The 24,576-nt window shown below is 29.3% G+C and overlaps 6 protein-coding genes and 1 non-coding gene across 7 annotated transcripts; 4 read left to right on the top strand and 3 right to left on the bottom strand.

The window, feature by feature from the left end:
- Positions 1-2,201: 2,201 nt before the first annotated feature.
- PWA37_003763 (uncharacterized protein) lies at positions 2,202-4,811 on the top strand (the record flags this gene model as incomplete). Its single annotated transcript, XM_064860280.1, has 1 exon — positions 2,202-4,811. One exon carries the CDS (start codon positions 2,202-2,204, stop codon positions 4,809-4,811), a length of 2,610 nt encoding a protein of 869 aa, XP_064712941.1.
- A 614-nt stretch (positions 4,812-5,425) lies between these two features.
- On the top strand, positions 5,426-6,934 carry EHD3 (mitochondrial 37S ribosomal protein mS47 EHD3; the record flags this gene model as incomplete). The annotated part of the gene is made up of 1 exon (XM_064860279.1): positions 5,426-6,934. One exon carries the CDS (start codon positions 5,426-5,428, stop codon positions 6,932-6,934), a length of 1,509 nt encoding a protein of 502 aa, XP_064712940.1.
- A 428-nt stretch (positions 6,935-7,362) lies between these two features.
- On the bottom strand, positions 7,363-8,481 carry ARO3 (3-deoxy-7-phosphoheptulonate synthase ARO3; the record flags this gene model as incomplete). The annotated part of the gene is made up of 1 exon (XM_064860278.1): positions 7,363-8,481. One exon carries the CDS (start codon positions 8,479-8,481, stop codon positions 7,363-7,365), a length of 1,119 nt encoding a protein of 372 aa, XP_064712939.1.
- A 2,354-nt stretch (positions 8,482-10,835) lies between these two features.
- PWA37_003760 lies at positions 10,836-10,910 on the bottom strand. Its single transcript has one exon. It is a non-coding gene; the product is annotated as a tRNA-Lys (tRNA).
- Positions 10,911-14,419: 3,509 nt separating this feature from the next.
- Positions 14,420-17,071, top strand: PRP6 (U4/U6-U5 snRNP complex subunit PRP6; the record flags this gene model as incomplete). The annotated part of the gene is made up of 1 exon (XM_064860277.1): positions 14,420-17,071. One exon carries the CDS (start codon positions 14,420-14,422, stop codon positions 17,069-17,071), a length of 2,652 nt encoding a protein of 883 aa, XP_064712938.1.
- Positions 17,072-17,541: 470 nt separating this feature from the next.
- Positions 17,542-19,851, top strand: LYS14 (Lys14p; the record flags this gene model as incomplete). Its single annotated transcript, XM_064860276.1, has 1 exon — positions 17,542-19,851. The coding sequence occupies one exon, from the start codon at positions 17,542-17,544 to the stop codon at positions 19,849-19,851; it is 2,310 nt and encodes a 769-aa protein (XP_064712937.1).
- A 685-nt stretch (positions 19,852-20,536) lies between these two features.
- Positions 20,537-21,442, bottom strand: MRH1 (Mrh1p; the record flags this gene model as incomplete). The annotated part of the gene is made up of 1 exon (XM_064860275.1): positions 20,537-21,442. The coding sequence occupies one exon, from the start codon at positions 21,440-21,442 to the stop codon at positions 20,537-20,539; it is 906 nt and encodes a 301-aa protein (XP_064712936.1).
- Positions 21,443-24,576: the final 3,134 nt, after the last annotated feature.

Below are 24,576 nucleotides of genomic sequence, written 5' to 3'. Positions count from 1 at the left end.
AATGCACAAGAATAAATCAAAAAGGAAATATATATATATATCAAGAAAGAAAAGATGGAAGAGGAATCCAGGTCTGTTAACCCAAATGAAAAACAGAAACAAAAAAAAAAAAGAAAAAGAAGCACCGGAGAAAATAATTAATCTCCAACACATGTTATAATATTAAGTTTGGAGCTAAGAGGGCAATGAGGTAAAGGTTTATATATATGAGATATAATCATCAAGAATGATGATAGTTTAATGTTTTCAATGTTTTTTTTTTTCCATTGGATTCATCGCAGAATTTTTTCACTTTGTCTTCGAGGATTTTTTCAGCACATAAAAAAAAATTAAAAAAAAAAAAGAAATGACAAAAGGAAAAAGAAAAAAATTTTTTTCATATTGTTCACTTTGCACGAAACCAAGATCATAAAGGAAAAAAAGTAAAGTTTAAAAATCTGAAAAAAAGAAAAAGCAGAAAATGAAAATAAAAAAAGAAATATTTCCAGAAAACACATTCATTTTTTTTGTTCAAACCCTTCTTTTATAATTCGGCGATTTGATGATATCCCCCCAGTAAAAAATTTGTTTACCAGAACAAATTTCTTGGAACCCTAATTCTCTTGTACACATGAAAATTGTGTTTTCCTTGTTATTGTCACCAAAAGAATGCGATGCTGGAATAATAAATCTGGAAATAATAAGCGCCTTTTAATATCACTTACAAAGTAGTAATAATAGTTCAATATTTTACAAGATATTCATTTTTTTTGGTCTTACTAATGAGTGTAATGAGTGCTTCCAAATAACTTATTTATATGTCAAAAAAAAAAAAAAAAAAGAAAACTGGTGCTATATAGTTTAAGAAATGTAACAAAATATTTTCACATCATATGAGTGTGTGTACATGTAATACCTTTTTAAAGGTTATTAAATATCAGATTGAATACTAAACACTGGTAAACTTTATCCGAACTATTAACAATATATCTATTTTTACCTTTCAAGTGAATAAGGGGTTTTTTTGTGTTTTCCAAATAAATATACAATAAATTATCGTAAATAAATTATATTTAACATGTTTAATTATCAGTTGCGTATTTGAACATTAAACATGAACCACAATATAAAGATATATAAAACGATAATATTTAAATCGTCTTGTAAAAATTCTAACATTACTGTTGGAAAAGTTAAGTGTTGGATTTAAATATCAACATCTTGGCTGTATCAATGTAATATATATTTGGTAAAAATTTTAGAATGTTAAATCGTTATTACAGTTACACACGTATGTATGTTGTGGTTTATTATAGTTTTCCTAGAAATTTTCATAAAGTGCGGATGAAATGACCAAAAACATATATGTCTCATTTTATTCCCTTGCATTTCATTTAAGACTATGTGTGTATCTTTTTCAAGAAATGTAGTGTAATTTTTTTTTCCCATTATATGGAAGAAGTAATTCAACATCCGATGTGAGACATCTAAAAGAAAGAAAAGACGAAAAAGATACAAAGAAATTTTATATAAACAATTTCTATTTGTCAAAGGTGGTTAGGAATCAAATGTCTTTCCTCATGTTGAATACGTTTTATATTGGAGATGGTTTCTAGTAAAGAAATAAAAAAGAAAGTTTAAACGGATGAGACCTTTTGTTGAAGAAGCTTTTTGATGAGGAGTCAAAATTATAGCAACTTAGAAGATTCGGACACACGTAATTTGTAGCCATTAGTGTTAAGCCAGGCAGGTAGGTGTTCGAGCACCGTCGGAGGCGTTTTTTGTTCATTTAAATGTTTATTTCAACTATTTTGATTCCGAATTTTTTTTTTCATTTTACCTGCGTTTATAACTATAATAAAATGACAAAGAGAATATGAAAAGCATTTAATAGAGTTTTAAATGATATAATAAAAAGTCATTTATTCACAATTGTGAAATATATAGTAATATATTAAATCTCATATAATACAATTAAAAAGTTAACAGTATTAACATTTAGTGAAAATCAAATAAGAGAAGGAAAAATAAAAAAAAAGTGTCTAAAGGAGAAAGAGGGAGGATAGTTTGATTTTCTACTTTTTGATTTGATTTGAATTTTTTTTTTTTCATTATCGAAGATATACTCAACATATACTAACCAAAAGGGTATTTTTTTTCTTTTATAGAGGATAAGTATAATATTCAATAATAATCAATAACTGTATTATACTTTTTCCATAATGTCATTAATAAGTGGTAATCCAACCATAACAAGTCCTCAGGTTGAAAAACTCTCAAATGGTACTATTGTTTCAGTGGGGAAACATCAGGTGGAAATTGTTGATTATATAGCAGAAGGTGGATTTTCCCAAATTTATAAAGTAAAATTTATTGATTTGATTAATGTCAATTTGATGGAAAATAATAGTAAAAATAAGGAAAATACCGTTGAGGATGGTAACACTATCGAGAACAAAGATTTATATAAAGACACTTTTCTTCAGCCAGGTGAATTGGCATGTTTAAAAAGGGTTATAGTACAAGACAACAATGGTTTAAATGAACTAAGAAATGAAGTAAATGTCATGCAACAGCTAAAATATAAACCAAATATTATTCAATTATTTGATTCAAATGCACAAAGATATACAAAATATTCACCAAATGGGTTTGAAATTCTTTTATTGATGGAATTATGTCCCAATAAATCTTTATTGGATTATATGAATCAACGGTTGGCAACAAAATTGTCAGAAAAGGAAATTTTGAAGATTATGTATGATACAACTTTAGCAATATCACAGATGCATTATTTAGATATACCTTTAATCCATAGAGATATTAAAATAGAAAATGTTTTGGTTGATAAACAAAATAATTTTAAATTATGTGATTTTGGTTCTACCTCAACTACTTTCCCCGTAGTGACAACACACCACGATATAGCCATTTTATCTCATGATATCTATGTCCACACAACACCTCAATATAGGTCTCCAGAGATGATTGATTTATATAAATGTCTTCCAATTGATGAAAAATCGGATATTTGGGCATTAGGTGTCTTCCTTTACAAATTGTTGTTTTTTATTACTCCATTTGAAAGAACTGGACAGTTTGCAATCTTACATTCAAAATTTGAATTTCCAAATAATAAATATTCATCAAAATTGATTAATTTGATTATCATTATGTTATCGGAAAATCCAAATTTAAGACCTAACATCTATCAAGTAATGTATCAGCTATGCGAAATTCTTCAATGTCCGGTTCCTATACCTGATAAATATGGTATTGGATCATATAGTTATGATCAATATATGTGGTTTCAAAAAAATTCACAGAATCTTCAATTACAAATTTTTAATTTACAAAATAAATTGAGACAACAAAGTGGGGTATTATCTGAAGAGGATAACTATATCCTGAATCAATTATATGTTAATTCTTTCAATGTGTTACCATCAATTCCCGTGCCACAAAGAGCCTCTGCTATAAAGACAACGACAGATTTTACAAATGTGAAAGCTAATCCAGTGGAATATGAAGAGAATCTTGAACAACCAAATGAAACAGTAACAACAACAGTGAAAGAATCTGAATTAAAAGATATGAATACTAGAACCATCAATAGTCCAATATACAATAACACTGCAGAGAAAGGATTGGAAGAATTACAAAAAATGAATAACCAAGAGACCGATATAGGTGAAAGGTATTTTCCTTCTGTGGATGAACTTAATGATTATATTGATAAAAAACATGAAGACAAAATAAAACAACAATTGCAGCAGCAGCAGCATAAATCTGAGGAGGTGGGTCAACAACAGTATGTCAGTGTAGAATATATTAATCCACCTACTACTACCTCTCCATCTTCTGCTCCACAATCTAATACCGCTACATTAAAACAGCATAAATCAAATAATCCATTCCCTAAAATGAATTATGATGTTGTAGATGGAAGCAGTGCACAGCAAGTTCTTTATCAGTATCGGCAGCCGCAACCACAATTGCAATTGCAGCAGCAGCAGCAGCAACAACAACAACAACAAGTATTAATTAATTCACAGATGCCAGTAGTTACTCCTATTCAACCCATACATCAAAATAAATACCTTACCATGGTGAATAATGCACAACAGGCAATAGATATGCAATCTGCGTTAGCACCACATAATGAACAAGACATAGCGAAACAATACAAAAATTCTTTCTCTCCAGCATCATCAATAACTTCAGTTTCTTCAGCTTTATCATTCTCATCACCACCACCTGTACCACCACATCCGTACAAGGAGCAATATAATCAAAATCCCAATAAAGATGTAGGTATATTGGATGAAGATACTAAATCATTACCAGAGGTACCACCACGTCCAGTGAAGAAATCATTAGACAATTCTCTAATTGATTTATCAGCTACAACATCAACTTTATCATCACCATATTTGGAAAATAATCCACATGAGTATCAAGATTCAGCAACTCAAAATAGAAAGTTAGAAAAGGATGAAGCAAATTCAACTGAAAATAAGAAATTGATTAATCCACCTACCACAGAGAGCATTGAATTTGATTTGGAAAGTGTTAAAAGGAAATCCTTAGACATGAAATTGCAGAGGTTAGCTATTGAATCCAGGGCATTACAAGATGGAGCCTCAGAGGATAGAAAACAATACAAAGATAGACATAGAACATCGGACGAGGAGTCCATTACAGAGATGAAGAAGTCATTTGATCAGCAGCGATCATTGCTCGATCTGGAAAGATTTAATAATGAGATCCAAAGAGATCAAAAGAAGAAACACAAGCTTTTCTCGATGTTGAGAAGTGATAAAAGGATATAATGCATTTTTTGTTTCATTTCATTGATAAATTTTCTTTTCAATTCTTTTTTAATGTATAAAGAATATAAATTACATTTAAGAATCTTTTAACGATAGTCAATCTTGTTGCTTGTTATCTATAATTGTCATTAATTACTACTTTAATTGTCGAATCTATATCTTGTGTTAACCTTATTATGAATCCTAATATAACATTGGTGGGAAGAATAGAGGAGAGACGTTGAGTAGCAAAAAATAACTATTTTTCTTTTTTCTGTTATATTTTTTTACTTTCTTTTATTTTTTTTAGAATGAAAAAACGAATAATCCCTGAAAGTTTTGTTTAAGATATGGAAGAATTCTCTATCGGTTTTCCAACGATTATAATGTTAAGATTGTCTATTTCACAGTTGTAATTCTGTTGGAGAAGCTTTTTGCACAACCGACCAGTGTGTGACGTGTTTACAGGTCTTTGACATTTTTAAAGATTCCCTTTTTGAGAGGTATATTAGGTAGAGTTTGTTAAGGGATACGCAAAAATAAATTTACAAGAAACACAAATAGGTGTATATATATATATAGATATAAATATTTATATATATGGAGTATATTATCCAAAGTATTAAGAACTGAGTATGTGGAGATCAACAATTAGAAAATTACCACATTATAGATCATCCATTTCGCAACCTCTAAAAAAACAGGTTAGTATGTCTACAGCCACAAACATTAACATGAAGACAGCAAATGAACCTTTAGTAATTTACCAAGTGAAGGATACAGCACGTTTAGTTGTTTTAAATAGACCGGAGAAATTAAATGCTTTGAATACACCGATGTGTAAATCAATGTTTGATACTTTGAATGAATATTCAAAATCAGATTTGATTAACTTGATTATAGTTAAATCTTCTAATTTTCCGAGGGCTTTGTGTGCAGGTGGAGATGTGGCACAAGTAGCACAAAATAATTTGGTTGGTAAATTTAAAGATAGTACAGATGTATTTACTGCTGAATATTCATTAAATTATCTTTTAGCTACCTTCAATAAACCAATTGTGTCCATCATGGATGGTATTACCATGGGTGGGGGTGTTGGTATTTCAATCCATTCTCCATTTAGAATATCCAGTGAATACACAAAATGGGCCATGCCAGAAATGGATATTGGATTTTTTCCAGATGTTGGAACCTCATTTGCCTTACCAAGAGTTATAACTCTAGCAAATTCTAATTGTCAAATGGCTTTATACTTATGTCTTACTGGTGATGTTATTGGTGGTGAAGATGCCTATATTCTTGGGTTAGCTTCTCATTACGTTTCGCATGATAATTTAACTAAATTGGAGAATAGATTAGGTGAAATTGATGTCTTTCAAAGAGGTAAGAATGTTGATGACGGTTATTCTAAAGATCATAATGAAATGATTTATAATATGATCAATAATACTATAGAAGAGTACTCTGAAAATCGTTTTCCTGATGGTTATAAATTTAAATTTAATGATGATCAACTAGATGTCATTGAACAATGTTTTAATATCGATAATATAACAAGTGTTGAAAACATTTTTCATAACTTAAAAACTTTTGAAAATGGTTCAATCGAGTCTAGAAGATTTGCCACTGAAGTCGAGGCAAAACTAAGAAAGAAATCGTTAACATCAATGGATATTGCTATTAAATTGATTCAAGAAAATTCTAAAGATCATATTGAATCAGCTTTGAGAAGAGATTTATATGTGGCTGGTAACATGTGTTATGATCAATCCGGTGTCTCAGAATTTTCAAATGCGACAAAATATAAATTGTTGGATAAAGCCAAGACACCATATCCATGGAAACAAACTAATCCATTGACTAAACTTCAATTGAATTCATTCTTCTCAACCAAACCATCAATTCCGTTGAACCTTTGGTCTAATAACATAAATGTTACTTGGAAGAATTATCCATATCATTTAAAGTATCAATTACCTACTGAAAAGTTTATTGAAGAATATATTGAGAAGAATCTAAAAGAGTCTAATAATTTGGAACAGGATACTATAAACTATTTTCTTAACTATAATAGATTTACTAAGGATAAATTAGGTATCAAATTATTGTGTCAAAATGTGATAAGAAGAAAATTCAGAAATTGATCTAAAATTGGGCTTTAACAGGTAATGATTATTTATATATTCACCTTGTAAATAAATAATACTTTATATTAATAACTCGTAATAGAAGTACATGAAGAAAATGTTTTGTAGGTATGAGTACTTATTTATTGGAGCATTCCTTTTTTATTATAATTAGTTATTGTTTGTTTATATATTTTTTCATATATTTTCTTTGGCAAGTAAATAAGTAGTCGAAAATAAAACTGACTTAAAATATAACTAATGGGGGATATATATTGAATAAATAAATAAATAAATATTGTTGTTATTTTTAACACATGTGTATATATGCAGATTTAAATAAGACATGAAAGAGAAGAGGCGAGAAGAAGAGGGAAAAAAAAACAAAATAAAACATATTCTTCTACTAAAAACCCTCTTTTAAATTATTTTTTGTTTTTTACTTTTTATTTTTGTAAAGCTTCTCTTCTCTTTCTTACACCTTCAGCTAATAATTCCAATACTTCTTCGGTAGTATCCCAACCAATACAAGCATCGGTGATAGAGCAGCCATATTTAAGACCAGCACGGCCACCTTCTGGTGGGATATCTTGTCTACCTTCTACCAAATTGGATTCAATCATAACACCACATAAGCCGTTTTCACCAGCTACTAATTGGTCATAGATAACTTTAGCTACTTTTGGTTGATTTCTAAAATCTTTACTACTGTTACCGTGGGAACAATCAATCATGATTCTTCTTTTCTTACCTTCAGTGTCTAAAAGTTTTGCCTTTATTAGTTGTTCTTTTGCAGACTGAACAGATTGGGAATCAAAATTAGTACCGGTCTTACCACCTCTTAGAATAATAAAGGTGTCTTCGTTACCTTCAGTACCTACAATGGCTGTAACACCAGGTTTAGTAACAGATAAGAAGTAATGTTCGTGCTGGGCAGCTCTCATTGCATCGATTGCAACTTGGAACCCACCATCCGTTCCATTCTTGAAACCAATAGGGAAGGAAAGACCAGAGGCCAATTCTCTGTGTAACTGGGACTCAGTAGTCCTGGCACCGATGGCACCTAGAGAGAAACAGTCACTTAAAAACTGTGGAGAGATGGTGTCTAACATTTCACCGGCAATAGGTAATTTCTCCACAAGTTTTGTGAACATTTCTCTTGATATCCGTAACCCTTTGTTGATTTGGAAAGAATTGTTGATGTCTGGATCATTAATCAAACCTTTCCAACCGACAGTAGTTCTTGGTTTTTCCAAATATGCTCTCATGATGATCAAAAGATCCTTTGACAATCTCTGAGACACTTTTTGTAATTTATCACAATATTCGTAGGCAGCCTTTGGATCATGGATGGAACATGGACCAATAACGATGATCAAACGATCGTCTTTACCATTTAAAATGCTGCAGACGCCTTCTCTAGCTTCTAAAATATTCTTTTCACCTTGTTTGGAGATTGGGAATTCGTGTTGTAAAAGATCTGGTGGGGTCAAGGGGTCATAACCTTTGATCCTCCAGTCTTCCAATCTCTTTCTATCACCTGCGTGTTCGTTTTTGATAAACATAGTTAATGACAGATACTTTTATTAAAAGCAGTTGTAGTCGCTGTGATAGTTGTAGTAGTACAATTGTTATGTATAGAACGAGATGAAATAGATAGACAAGCCAAAGCAAAGAGAAAATACTCGACTTGTATTGTTTAGCTAGGCTGGGCTTATGTGTGATGGTAACATTAGTGAAGAAAGTGAAGAAAAAAAAAAAGACAAGAAAAATAGAAGAAGAAAGAGAACTAGAGAGGTGGTAACGCGTTAAAATGGGATGTTTAAATTCAAAGATGGTGTATTAAAAAAACATGTCTGAGTGATCATACCATACATATATAAGCATATATATATATATATATATATATATTGGGTAAAAAGGCTGGATTGTTAAAGGAATCCTTTACCTTCGTGTAACAAGGTTTAATCCGTTACCGGACTTCTTTTTTTGCTGTGCAGATCAAACTGTCTAAAATCTTCAAAGAAAAATCTTGGTTGGTTTTCCCTTCTGTCTAGTGGAATTCAACTTAGTCAGAGGAAGAGGGGCTGGCGCGGGGGACGCGGACTGGCTATTCTGAGTCAAAGAGACACAACTGGCGCCAAAGGTAAAAAAAGAAATAAGAACAAAGAAAAAAGAAAAAAGAAAAAAGAAAAAAAAAGGAAAAAAGAATTATGAGTCATCAAATCGTTTGGTTTCTGTGACGATGCTCTTGTTTGGTGTGTGATTGTTTTCTTCGAAGAAGAGGAGGAGAAAAGGTGCAAGACGAAAAATTATAGAAATGTAGAGAACATTCATTGGATAGAGGTAGGAATAAAGAAAAAAAAAGAAAAAAGAACAGTGATATCGATGTATAGTTTAGCTATACTTTTGTATAGAATGAAGATCGTTTCACTTTACTCTTCCTTGAAAACATCCTCTTTTACAGAGAGCCACTTTGAACAGCTCAACTTTATACTCCTTTGTTTTCTTTTTTTCTGTTTTATCTTTATTGATGTTGATTGAAGTGATTACTTTTATTACAATTGCTATATATATATCTCTATATACACATGTATATCATTTACTCTAGTTTCCTTTTTCTTTTCTTTTTTTTTTGTAAATTATTGTAATGCAGAAAATATTAAGTCGTTTATATCATCTACATCAAAGTATAAGTTCATATCCTATAAGATTATTATTATGTATTACAGTAAATAATATTAATTCTTAGATAGTATATAAGGTATGTCGAACAGTATTACTTGAGATATAAACAATTTGGATTTTTATAGGGTGGAGTTTGCAACATCAACATATAGTAACCACTAATGAAAATTTTTGGTGTATTAGTTTTGTTGATATTAATAAAGCAGAGAAAAGCAGTATTATTTTATCTTTACACAATTGCAACAATTTTTGAAATATTGCAATAGATTATGAGTATTGGGGTTTAGGAAGGTTGGAAATATTAAACAAACACATTTGAATAATTTAAATGATACTTAGAGATGAATGAATAAACATTGTCCTAAAATCTCAATACTGTTAATATTGCTAAAATAAATAGTCGTTAAAAGATAAGTGAGAATGATTTTCTTTATCGTAAAAATAAAACTGCACATATTAGAACAAAGAAAAAAAGGTAGGGGAATATCTTTTTTTTTCCTACTTTTTTTTTTCTCTGTGCATTTCATGTATTTATATTTTATATTTTATTATTATATATATTTATTTTTCTACTGTATATACAAAGGAAAAAAGAATTTTAATAATAATATGCCTACTAATACTTTTATTAATTAATCATGATTATTAGTTGTATTAATATCGTAAAAATATCTTGTTACAAGGATGAATTCTTGTTGTTTCTAGAAAATTTTATCTCAGAAAATATTTTAATGTAAACTGTTTATTTTTTACTTTCTATTGCCACGAAAAAGAATTAAAATTTGTTTTTTTTTCTTATGCAAAAAACGAAAGTTTTACAAATATATCATTTTTTTTATAATAAATATATAAATATATAAATATATCCAAAAACCTTTATACAATTTCATTTTTAAAAAATTGAGTATTCTTAATCTTGCCTTCCTAGTGTGTGAAACTAAAAATAGATATGTATTTAAATAAAATAAACACATTTTCTCATTAAATACCACTTATCTTGAATTTGTTTCCTATTCCTTCTTCTACCTCATTTATATATAAGAGATTTTTTTTCGCTCCTAATAAAAACACGTATTTATATACATCGCACTGTATATATTATAAACTATGAAAGAATAACAACAGATCCAGCAGATATATAGATTAAGATAAATCTTTTAAATGTAACAAAACAAGAACGTCTATAAAAAAAAATAAAAATAGTATATATTCACATCAAGTAAAAAAATATCAGCCCTGTAGGGGGCTCGAACCCCTAACCTTATGATTAAGAGTCATACGCGCTACCGATTGCGCCAACAAGGCCTAACTCATTATTTTCTGTTGTATTATGAGGTGGTGAAATTCTTTGTGTATTCCAGGGAAGCGCAAATAATATTAATAGTCATTCAAGTAATCGAGACAGTAATCAATTATAGGTGATAATATAATTACTAAAAGGTCTTATATATTGAGCGGCTTATATCGAGCTAATATATTTATTCAAAGCTACTTAACTTGTTACTTGCTTGTTTTTTCTATTTTTGTTCATATATAATATATAAATTATTTACAAGAAACGGTTATGGAAGATGATCTTTTATCTCCAGAAAACGTTGTCCTTTTATATGTTTTCTGGAGCTCGATCGATTATTCAGATTAGTACATTAATGACTTGACTGATTCAAACCCTAAAATTTATTACATTAATTTAGGTGCACTAGTGGATTAGAACTGCACCCCAATTCTCTAATTATGGTGATTAGTAATACACGTGGGACTTATTAAAACAATAGGTAAATTCTAGATTTGCCAAAATCTTATGTAATCCAATCTCTTTATTATGCAGCATCTAATGTTGTAGCATGTGTATAGCTTATTAATACAATAATTGGTTCTAGATTCATTCAGGATCTTATGTAATCTTGATGCTTATAACTATTCTATTCCACAACATTTTCTAGAAAAAATAGTACTATATTTATTGTTTCAATTAACTGGGAAAACAAGAAGTGATGCGTTTATATTTGAGGGATTTTATGTATAATTTGATGTTAGTGAATGACACAGATGGTAAATCAATATATTATAATATCTTGTTAAATTTAAAATAATCTCATGAAACATTTTGAACAACCAGTGGCAGTGACAAACAATTAGCCTTTAATGTTAAGAGACACAATAATAGTAAATGATTTTGCTAGAGTTATTGTCATAGTTACTCTATATTAAAGGAGTTTTTTGATTAATCAAAGTTTTTATTATGACTACAATATTATATATAGTGTTTGGATATACAAAAAAAAGGGGACAAGTTTTCAAAAAAGAGAAAAGATTAAAACATAAGAAGATCATTTACTTATATACAGCATATATGTCTATATCTATATACTATATACGATGAAAGAAAACGAAGAGAAATATAATACTATAAATCTAATGAGTTCATCTATCAAGGCTACATACATCCAATAATATATATTTCTACAATTAGCTTAACGATATTAATAATCTTTTCCTTATTGTATTGCTTCATATTATTCTTTTTGTTTTATATAAATTTAAAAATGCACAACGCAAATACAAAACCAGAGCCAAATATATACCGCCGTTAGTTTTTTATAAAATTTTCTAATGATAAGACTCAATCATTTTGTTACATTCACTCTTTTTTTCTATAAAAACAAAAAAATTAACAATATATCACAGTATAAACTGCTGATGCATGTAAATTACGTGGATCTTATAGCATTAACCATATTTTTCCACAATTCATTATCTGTTCACTTTATCGCATCTTCCATTGAATAATACAAAAGTCAGCCATAATTATAACTTGTTATTTCATCTTATTGTAGAACTGCCTATTGTTCACAAACCATATCAATCTTTCCAGTATTGGAACATTCTATTCTACCACCGTTTTTACCTAACTTTAAAATATTGATATTATTTCATTCCATTTTTATCTATTATACTAAGTTTATTATGAAGTTCTGCTGGAACCATAATTCTAACTATAATATTTCCAACGAAGTTATTTTTTAATTCAAAGCTTTATTACGCTAAGAAGATTATAAATAGTATTTGGATAATGTGCAGAGGAAATTTATGGAGGGATATTATTTAAGAATGAAATTTTTAAAAAAACAAAGAAATTAAAAAATAAAAAAGACATATATTTATTCATATACTCTCTATATTTATATTTCTGGGTATTAGTTAAAAATAAAGAAAACAAGGACACCAGTTATAAACTATTGGATCTAATAAACTCAATTCATAATGTCACAAGCATCCAGTAAAATGAGGTTCCTATAAAAATGTTCCTAACTTAACTAAATATTTGTAAATTAAGTAATTTTATGAATATTTAAGGACAATCTCCATCCTTTTCTTGAAATTCGATACAAACTAATACATCACTGTTTCAATTTTACGAACTTAGGGTGAAAAGATATACCTTTTTTTCAAGTTATAAAGAAAAAAAAATAAACATGCATATGACATATTTATAACTACACATAATAGTAACAATACTTTCTTCTCTTTTCTAGCGATACAATTTTTTTGGTTACCAAAGTTACTTTATATCTAACTTTAAGATAATTTTACAAATACCTACCTAAACAGTAAAGTTATAGATATATTGTTAACATTATTATCTATTGATTAAAAGATGTCTGGCAAGTAAAACCTATTTCCTCTTTTTTTTTTGATGTTTTAGGTATAATATTTAAAGTAAATAAATTACAAATGTTTTATAACTTAAGAATTTATTCAAAATTATTGCTCACATAATTTATACCACTTCCAAAAATATTTGAAAAGACTCTCCTTATCATATGAAGTTACTTCAAAAATAAGTATTAGAACAGTAAATAATGCATTGAAATCAGGAATATATATCCAAAAAAAAATCGATGGTTCTAAATTTATCTAATTAAAACTTGCATATGTAAACCAAAAATTGCCAATGGATTAAATTGTTTTGAAAGTTTTATTAGCATTTTTGTTTTGTTCATATAACATTGTACTTGTAACATCTTTGTGGATAATATACTGTAACCTATAATTTTGTAAAATTATTATATTTGTTGAATTAAACCTAACTGTTAAAATCGAAAAGAATATAAAAATATATTAATTTTTCATTTACAAAGCTTATAGTACAAGTATTTTTTTTATTGTTGAACATACAACCTTAACCAAACTTAAATATCACTAAACAATGTTTTTAATTCATTTTTGTACAGTCCAAAACTAAAACCTTTTCATGAACTTAAACGACAAAAATAAGTATAATCTAAAATAGTGATAAGAGTCCTCTATTTAGATCTGTGGAAACTAATTACTATTAAATAATATTAATAGTTCTCCCTCTGTGGGAAGTATTAACATAATCTTGAAGTGTACTTTTGATTAAATATATAATACTATCTTGCAAGAGAATACCAATAATAACAGATCACACTGTTTAATGTAATCTTATCGAAAAACTCTTATAGGACCCTACATTTCACCGAAGTATTCCGCATATATTCCGCACAACGTCAAAAAAAAATATTGTACTTCAAAATTCAATATATAATTAAAGATATAGATGAGCAGAAAAAGATTTTTCTATGTGTATACTTTATATGTTACTAATATACACACTAATATCATTTGTTATCTTCATTGAATGGTATTAACAACTGAAATTCTATATAGTTATTATGACCTATTTCAAAAATAACTCTAAAAGTTTTCAAAATAAAATTGTATAATTGAATTTTATGCAATTCCTTTATTAAACTTAAGAACAAGTTTATTTCACAAAGCACAATCAATAACATGAAGAGACCTGCATTTTTAGACCAAAAACCACCTCCAGGGTATATTGCAGGTTTAGGTAGAGGTGCAACTGGGTTTTCTACTAGAGGAAGTAAAAATAAACAAATACCGAAAAGATTACAGTCAGTTCAATTATCTGATACAATTAGAAATGAAAATGGTAATCTAAAAGATAAAGAAGACATAGAAGCAGAAAGAATATTCTCCAATATTGATTCTAAAAGAAATGGGAGAAATAAAACTGATTTGAAGAAAAAAAGAGAAATTACAATTCAAGAATTTTCAAATTTAAAAAGAAACCTTAAACAAGTTACTGAAAATGAATGGTTAAATATTCCTGAAGCTAGTGATTTAACAAGACGAAATAAAAGGAATAGATTACAGGAACAATTAAATAGAAAGATGTATTCAGCACCTGATACCCTATTAACTAGAAGTGTTGATTTAACAACGTTAACTGAGGAAAGGGAAAAATTACTTAGTAAAAAGATAGACAAAAGTTTTTTAAATAAATCATTAAATGGAGACAGTACTTTATTGGAAAACAACGAAACATCAACTAATAAATTAGATAATACCAAAGAATATCTACAACAATTAGAGTCTATGAATAATACGTCGAATAATATATCCCAATCTGAAGAAGTCAAAAAGATGAGGATAATCTTTCAATCCTATAGAAGGTCAATGCCAAAAGAACCACAAAGTTGGATTGCATCAGCGCGGCTAGAAGAAAAATGTAATCGATTTCAGGCTGCTAAAAATATTATTAGTGAAGGGTGTCAAGAATGTCCTAGAAGTGATGATATTTGGCTTGAAAATATTAGATTACATAGAAATGACATTCACAAGTGCAAAATTTTAGTTGCTACAGCTATTAAATTTGTGCCATCATCACAAAAACTTTGGACTAAGGCTATAGAATTAGAATCAGAAGACATAAATAAATTAAGGGTTGTTAGAAAAGCTTTAGTCGAGCTACCAGCTGTTGAAAAATTTTGGAAATTGGCTGTATTGTACGAAAAGGAAAAAACAGAATCAATAAAAATTTTGAAGAAAGCTTTAGAGTTTTTACCTAATAACATTGATCTGTGGAAAGCTTTAATTAAAATGCAAGATTATGAAAATGCTAAAGATACATTACAATTAATGCAAAATATCTTGCCTGATAATATAGATACATGGATCAATACAGCTCAATTGGAAGAGTATCATTCCTCATCACTCAGTAAAAGCTCAAATATATTTATTAATGGATTTAAGAAATTGGTTAAACTTAATATTAAATTTGACTATTTTGAATTAATAAAAAAAGCTCTCTATATCGAAAACGACATTGATTCAAAATTAACACATGAACTATTTATCTCTAGTCTCTTTAAATTCCAATCCATCGATTCTAATACGTTACAAGAATTAACTAAAACTATGGAAACCATGGAAAATAGCACTACTAAAATACTTTGTTTAAGAGAATTATTAATCATCAAACCCACAAAATATAGTCTTTGGCAATTATTGCAAACTACTTGTGTTACTATGTCAAAAATTTCAGAATTATATAAAACTTATGAAATAATTTTATTTGATGATAAAACTAATTATTCTACGTTAAGAAAAGTACCAACATTATCGTTGCTATATGCAAAAGATATATGGAAATACAGTTCCAATCCAGATAAGGCCCTAAATTCAATTAATCGAGCACTAAAAATTATCCCCACTTCATCAGATGTGTGGTTTGCCAAATTAAAAATATTATGTCAATTAAAAAGAATCAAACAAATTGAAGAGTTATTTAATGTTATGTTTGATTTCTTTAATAAAAAGAACACTATAGATAAAGAGAGACTTTACGTTAAATATGTTTCATTTCTCAGATATATGGGTAAATATGATGATGCAATAGAATATATCCAAAACAAATGTATTGTAGAATATCCTCAATTTTATAAATTTTATTTACAAATTGGACAAATTTATGAACTTGAGATAAAAGATGGTGAACAAAGTATATTTTGGTATGACATAGGATTTAAGAGGTTTCCTAAAAACAGCATATTTGCAATATCATTATCTAGAGTTCATATTAACCTACTTAATAATGTTTCTAAGGCACGCTCTATTTTGGAAGTCGCATTGGCTTTATCTCCTAATGATGAAAGATTGTACCAATCATTGATAAGATTAGAAAAAGGACAACATCAGTTAGATCAAGTTAATCTTCTGATTGAAAGAGCATTGAAGTTACTACCAACAAGTCCAATTATCTGGACAGAAAAACTTATATCTCTATCAGATCGTAAATCATCAACAAAAAAAATAGTATTCAAAGACGCACTTTCTAAAACCAAAAATCACTACTTGGTACTTCTTCAAATAGCAATCTCATTTTTTAATGATGGCCAATATAAATATGCCGAAAAATGGTTACAGAGATCCATTAAAAGCAACCCAAATTATGGAGATACTTGGGTCTGGTTGGTAAGAACTTATCAAAAACTGGGCTTAGACTGTAAAGATATATTTCATAAAGTAAATCTTTATGAACCAAAATATGGTAATGAATGGATTGAAATCACGAAGGGAAGCAAAACTCAGTATTTGGGTCCCACTGAAGTATTAACACTACTCTCACAACAATCAATATGAATCATCCAATCCGTGAATGAATCTAACCATATCAAATCTTTTATATCATACGCTGTGATGTACGGATGTTTACCATTCACCACAATTATATTTCCTCACTTTTTCTTTTTGGACAAAAATTCCTCTGGAAAATTTTTTCCATTCCCAATCGAGAACAAAAAATTTTGTCATTGGAAATTTTTCAAACACGTAACTGACTAGAACGTATTCCCCACCATAGTATTCTTTAAAGAGACAATTTGATAATATAGGAAATCCTTTAGAGAGCAAAGTGTCATACTTTGATAATTGATCGTGTAAACTGCCATCAATCTATACGGAATTGTGTTTTCTATTTTCACTACCTTTTGTTATTTTTATTTTCATTATTCTATCCTTATTTTTCCTCTCAACCTAATCTAAGAATCAATTAGTATTTCGATCTGAATATTTCCATTGCAATTTTATCTTTCATCTTCACGCTAATTAATATGACGTCTGCAGATTATCTCAATAATAATAATAGCGATACTACTTTTGGAAACGAAACAAAGTCTGGGACACTAGCAGATGATAGGGAAATTCAATCAACGTTACCACTGCCAGTAAATTACTTGTCACCAGCTTCGTTGGATAGTCAAAGATCTTACACAAACAATAGTCTTGATTCCAAAAATTTTACCAATTTCCAAAGTGTTCCCTCTGTGTTGAATGGTCCAAATCAAGCTCTAAACTCCATCTTTAGCTCTAAAGTAATGTCTAGTCCTGAACTATTAAGTTTGAACCATGACCTTCCACAAAACAATATACACTCTGTAGAGAATCAAGCAGTAGGTGTCGTGTCTAACTCCAATCTCAACCAAACTCCAACAGCTACAACAATTCCTGTTGCTACCGGGAAAAAGGCTACTGTTGTCAAAAGAAAATATTCAAGGAATGGATGCACTGAATGCAAAAGACGTAGAATGAAATGTGATGAAACCAAACCAGTATGTTGGCAATGTTCTAGATTAAACCGTGAATGTATTTACATTTTGAATGCCAAAAATAAAAAGAGAAAAACCACTGCAAAAAGCTCGCCCTCAGCTGGGAAAATATCAAAGGATAACAAAAAAGAATCAATGACACCAACTTCTAATACAAGCACACCAATTGATGCTAGTGAGAGAGCGTCTCTACTCACCGATAGCAGGCCAATTAGCAATATTTCTTCAATGTCTTCCGATAAAGTAATCGATATACCAAACATAATATCTGCTAATAAAATGAATGAAGTTGATGCTAATCTTTTAATGCAAAATTTAAATGATATTGTTAGTATGAAATTAAATGATTCAGTAATGTTAAACGAAAGTTTGAAAAATTATGATTTTCCCGATTTAGAAATACCAGAGCTACTACCCAACAACCCTACAAATATAAGTTCTGTCCCTATTTCATTTCTTGTTAATAATATCATTCAATTTAATATTAAAATATCATCTTTCAGGCTAGGTGGTATCCATGATGAGTACTTGCGAATATTCTACAATGATTGTTTGGATTCCATTGCCCCATTTTTCCAAGACCAAGGAAATCCATTAAGAGATATTTTATTATCATTTGCCCGAAATGAATCATACCTACTATCTGCTATTCTAGCCATAGGGGCATCCATAGCACACAGGAAATCTAATAAATTAGAAGATGAAAAAAATTATTGTGCATATCTTTCGCATTGTTTAAATCTTTTGGGTGATCAATTTCACAATGAATCAAATGTTTTGAACAAAATTGAACCCATTATTTTAACTGTTATTTTATTAGCATGGGATTGTATCTATACGATGAATTCTCAGTGGAGATCTCATTTGAAAGGTGTGACTGATTTATTCAAGAAAATCAATTCTGGAAGCTCCTCTAAAGTACTAAATGTGGCTAAATGTTGGTTTAAAGTGATAGAGACATTTGCCAGTATAAGTACAGTCCTCGGTGGGTCATTGACAGATGATGATATCAATTACATTTTTGATCCATATGATTTTCAGTATGTTGATTCCTTGAAATTTTTGAATATTATGACACCATTAAACGAGTTCAATTTATTACGTGGACATAAGGAAGATTTGGATTTAGTCATTAGAGAAGTCATTAGGTCATTGAATTCTATTAGAATGTATGAAAAGAAAGATATTGCTGATGAGGGCGGGATGTTCAATAAAAATATTGATTATTTGTTGTGGTCACCAAATAAAACAAGAGAAGATGATCCGATCTCTTATTTTAAAACACAAAAGATATTGATTGAACTTGATAAACAGTTAGAGTATGAGTTTATTAGCAAGACTGGGATCATATCTAAGGAAAGTCAATCTCATCCAGATAATAGTCACATTAGTGATAATGCCATTGATATAGTAACATTAAAGAATGGAGAGCGTGTGGCTATTAGTTGGTATGATATCTCACATCAGACTCAAACTTTATCATTCCTCTTGATTGTTTTGCTGAAGCTGTTAGGTATACCAAGAGAATCCATTACGATTCAGCAAGTTGTCAAAAGGATCATGTCATTTTTTTTCTTTGTTGATAGTGAAAACCCACCACAAAATGCAAGAACATGTTATTCAAATTTTGCTGTGTTGTTAGCTGGTTTGAATGCAATGGATGAAGATACAAGAGATTTAGTGAGGAAGTATTTCAAACTAAACCGTGGAACCTCTAGGAGATTAACTGAACATAATCTGAATAGATTAGAAAAGGTCTGGTCGGGTACTGAAGAAGATTATAAACTTGCTGATCAAGACGTTTTAACATGGTGAAGTATATAAACAATAATATGATTAATGTGGAAACTTTTATAGATTGACATCTATGTATACATATATGTGTCAATAATATTTGCATGGATATACAATATTTCTTTGCTGAAATAGAGTTAGATAACTTGCTCACATAATAACTCTTCGTAAGGTCTACATTCGATAATGCGGTGTGGGAGAAAGAAAGAAAATATCACAATAGCAAAACTATCTATTATAGAGTATTAAGTAATTACTAACATGGTATATATAGTATATGAGATATATATGAATATTGTAGGGTTAAAAAAAAGGTATGACATGAAAATTGCAAATTTTTTCTGAAATTAAACAGAGATAAAAAAAAACAAAAGCAAAAGCATAGTAATTGATTGTCAAACGAAATAAAATAACAAATAATCATAAAAATTACGTCATTAAAAAAAAATCTGAACATAAGTTCCCCACGTAATTCATGTACCAGGTAGAAATATAATAAAAACTTGCAAAGATATTATATATTATATATCTTTTAAGGGTATGTTTGAGAAAAGGCCATTATAACACTTGCTTTATGTAGGAAATGCAAGCGTTAGAACAACCCATTGTAAAATAAAAAACTATGCATTAAAAGGTAGTGAGCAAGATAAAAAAAGAGCAAAAAAAAAATAAACACAAATAATTAGGTAACTAATTATTCAGTTGCTTATTTCTTTGACTTCTTCTTTAAACTCTTGGAAGATGGAGAAGTTGATGGAGACTTTGGTGGTGGTGGTGGCAAAGTGGATTCTTCATCTTCAAACTTGTAACCTAAGGTGTCTAAACCGAAGTAACCGGAGATAACAACAAAGATACATGGCATAACACCTAATAACAAACAGTCCATGACACCGTACCAGATAGCTTCAGCATCTGGAACTAAGACGTTACCACCTTCACATAAACCCCAGACTAATGGGTAAATAGCCCAGAAGAAGATACATAAACCAGTGAAAACTCTGAAGACCATGTATAGCTCACCACCCTTTCTCTTAACGACACGTCTAGTAGTAGTTAAGACAGAGATACAGGCAATGATACCAGCACAACTACCAATTGTGTAGTAACCCCATCTATATTGAGAGTGAACTAAACCAGCAACTAAGTAAGAGACGACGTAGATTTCAACCATAAGAACGTTGAACATAATATGCCAGACGGAGGTGTGACCCATCAAACAAGCTTGAACAAATGGCCATGGGAAAGCTAAGAACCAACCAATGTATCTAGCGTAGAAGACTTGTCTAAAACCTAAGTGAGTCTTTTGGGTAGAGACTCTGTTTCTGTTGTATAAGGCTTGAGTAGAAGTGTAACCCAAGTTAGAACCCATGGTGAAATAAGCAATAGACATACATAAGGTTGGAATAATGGCAGTGTAGTAAGCCATTCTTTCGTGAACATGTCTGGTAAACATTAGAACAACAGCAGTTAAAGCCAAAGCAGCAAAGATAGCACAAGCAGCAAACAACCAATCAGAACCACCCTTAGTGATGTGGAAGTCGACATCGTGTGGTGGATTCAATTTTAAGGCTTCGTTACCACCTCTCTTGATTAATTCAATATATTCAGACATTTAAAATAAGGATCTATAATAGGTGTATTCTAAAAAAAATTGGTACAATATAAAAATGTAATAGTACTTTTAAAGTGTCACAAATATAAAGGAAAATGAGTTCGAAGATATGAAAAAAAATTATTAAAATTAGAAATTAATTATTAATTACGAAATAATATGTTGTGTATTTTTAGCAGTAGAGTACACGCAAAAAAAAACTCAAAACAGTTTTTATTAAATTGGGTATTCGACTTGACTGTTGTGTTGAAATGTCTTTTTGTGGAGATTTTGTAGTACACGGGGGTGTGAGACAGAAGAGTAAATATAGAGAAAACACAAGAAAATATATAGAGAGAAGGGAAAGAAGGTTAAAAAAAATTTGGAGGAAAGGAAAGAAAACTCATTTGAAAATAATTCAGTTTCCACCCCAGTGAATCTTAAATATTTCTTCCTTAATAGATATGATAAATTTGAAGAATTAAAAAATGGCATATTCAAAAGCAATACTAAAATCCTGTTTTTGTTATTCATTTGAGGGATTAAGAATATCATTTGTCATTAATCAATTATCGTTAATGTAAAACAAAAAAAAATATTACATTACAATACAAACAAAACAAAAACAGAAAACAAAAAAAAATATACAAAATAAGAATAAACATCGGAGGGATATATTTCATTCTACAAGATTCAAGCACCAATATAGGGATTAAAAAGGTAAATTATTTGGTAATATACAATCTGAAGAATGACAGGAAAAAGGAAACGAAGAATAGAAAAAAATAAATAACAAATATTTTGTTTTGTTATTTATTTTTTTGTCCACTATTAATTCAATTAATTTTACCAATCTGGATAAAATTATATTTCCTAAAGTAGTAAACAAAATACAGAAACAAGTCAAGAACACAATAGTGAGAGGAATAACAAATCATCATCGGTTTATGTCATTATTATCTTTTTTTGAATTAGTTTAATAAAACAGGTAATAAACAAACAAACCAATCATAGATGGGTTTTTCTAATGTAGAAATACACAAACAAAATTGAGCTTAAAGAAAAAAGAAGGGAACGATCGATCTATTCAAGTGAAACAAATAGGAAGTTACGTAAAAAATAAAAACAAAAAAGAAAAATTTTTTGGAATGTTTAAGTTTGTTAAAAAAGGGTAACTTGAAAACATTTAATAGTAATATGATATCCTAATTGAGTAATGCATTAGAAATATCCACGCAAATGATCTTTTGAAATCTTTCATTGTGTTATTTCTTTTTCTTCTTCTGGCTTGCCTTTTTATTTAGGGTATTACCTTATTTGAAGTGAAGGAAACAAAAAAGGAAAAAATATACATAATATACAATGTATGAGCTTTTTGAGTAGGGTATCGGTTGAACAATGCGTTCACAATACAGTGTGCTTTTTCCATTGTGTTCTGTTCGGAAACGAAAATGTGTAAAAAAAAAAAAAATAAACAAAGAGTAAATTGTTTTCTTTTTCTTTTTTTTTACTAGGAAACAGAAAAAAAACAAAAAAATAAAATAACGATGCCAGATTTAATCGAGTATTATTTACTTTTTCTCATTATTGCTTTGTTTTCCTTTTTTTTTTTTCAAACATAGATTTTCCGAGATATAGAGGTTTGGGATAAACAATGCACTTAATGGCAACTTCAAAAAATATTTTCATTTTTCTCTCTCAAAAAACCTCAAAGAAAGAGAGAACATCTCTTTTTGTTTATTTACTTTGTTTGTTGACGTTGTTCCCTTTCAGACAGTTAGAAATGTGATTTTCTCAAACTCTTTGGACCTAAATGCTTTCTTTTCTTTTTTTTTTGTTAACTGTTTTATATACCTCATTATTGTCTAGGGCTGACCATAAACCTTCTTGTTTATTCGGCAATCAGCATTATTATGATTAATATTAGCGTTAGTTTAGATGGTTATTCTTTAAGAAGAGTAAGAGTCATCATAGAAAGGATATGAACACAGATACATATATAAAGGATTGAATAGACTAAAATGACAAGATGTGCCTCAAAAACCGGATACCTCTATGTTCCATTTGAAGATACCAAACCAAAGGAGTAGGTCAAGCAGGTCAAGGTACAGACTTTCATATTCATTTGAAAGCGAGAAATGGATTAAGAACAAACCAATCTCTAAATTAAAGTCCTGGTTTCTTCCTTGAGAATATAGTCAAAACACAAAGAAAAAAAATAGTTAAGTTCACAGATACCTATAGAAAAAACCCTATGAAGGAATACAGAAGTTGAGAAAACAGATAGGAAATTGGTGCGATTCAAGGAATTTTTTATCCTCTTATTGGGAGCTGAGATGCGGATTATCTAAAGCTTAGCGACCTTTAAACTGATCTGTGTTTCTCAGTTTTTTTTTTTACTCATCTATTGACAGAAAAAGAAAACGGAATGACGATCAAAATATCTACATGAAAAAAAAGCGAATTTGAATAAGAGGGAGAGAATACGTAATTTCTGGGATGAAAGATAAAAGGAATTTATTGACTGATTAGGAAAGTAAAGAAAGAGAAAAAAACTAAAAAAATAAAAAAAAACGCTCAATTTCAGGTTGTAGAAAAATGGGGGGCAACACATTCTCAAAAACGAAGATTAATTAGAGCGGATAAAAAAAACATTATTTTTTTTTTGTTGAATTGTCACTATGACAACCGAATATCTTTTATCCTTGCTCTTAATTACTGTAACATATCATTTATGACCATCTTGTTCTACTTTTTTAGTGTACACTTAATGTTGACAGGCATCTCTTGAGCAAAAGAATATTTTAAGCTTATTGTCAAAGGTGTATCAAATTTTTAACTATCATGCGTAATAATTTTTATATGATATCTCCATGTAATGAAAGTATTACGAAAAGGCTTGTGGCGTGATTCAAGCAATCAACATCTAGATTTGGAAAATGATCAGTTTACAATCTTCTAACACCTTACATTTGTCTTTACAAGTACTTTTCTTAAGGAGATTTTAGTTGCATAGAAGGAAAATACTAACTGTTTTATAAATAAGTAAAGTAATTTTTGACAGGAAAAGTTATAATGATCGTTTTTCGTTCCTTGCACCTGCCTAATTTATACGAAGTCGATGAACCTATTATATCACAAGTCTATATACTTTT

Source organism: Arxiozyma heterogenica (genome assembly GCF_036370985.1).
Source record: "Arxiozyma heterogenica strain weizmannii chromosome Unknown scaffold_30, whole genome shotgun sequence".
Lineage (NCBI taxonomy): Eukaryota > Fungi > Ascomycota > Saccharomycetes > Saccharomycetales > Saccharomycetaceae > Arxiozyma > Arxiozyma heterogenica.
Note: the sequence above shows the minus strand (reverse complement) of the source record. Positions and strands in the feature narration are given on the sequence as shown.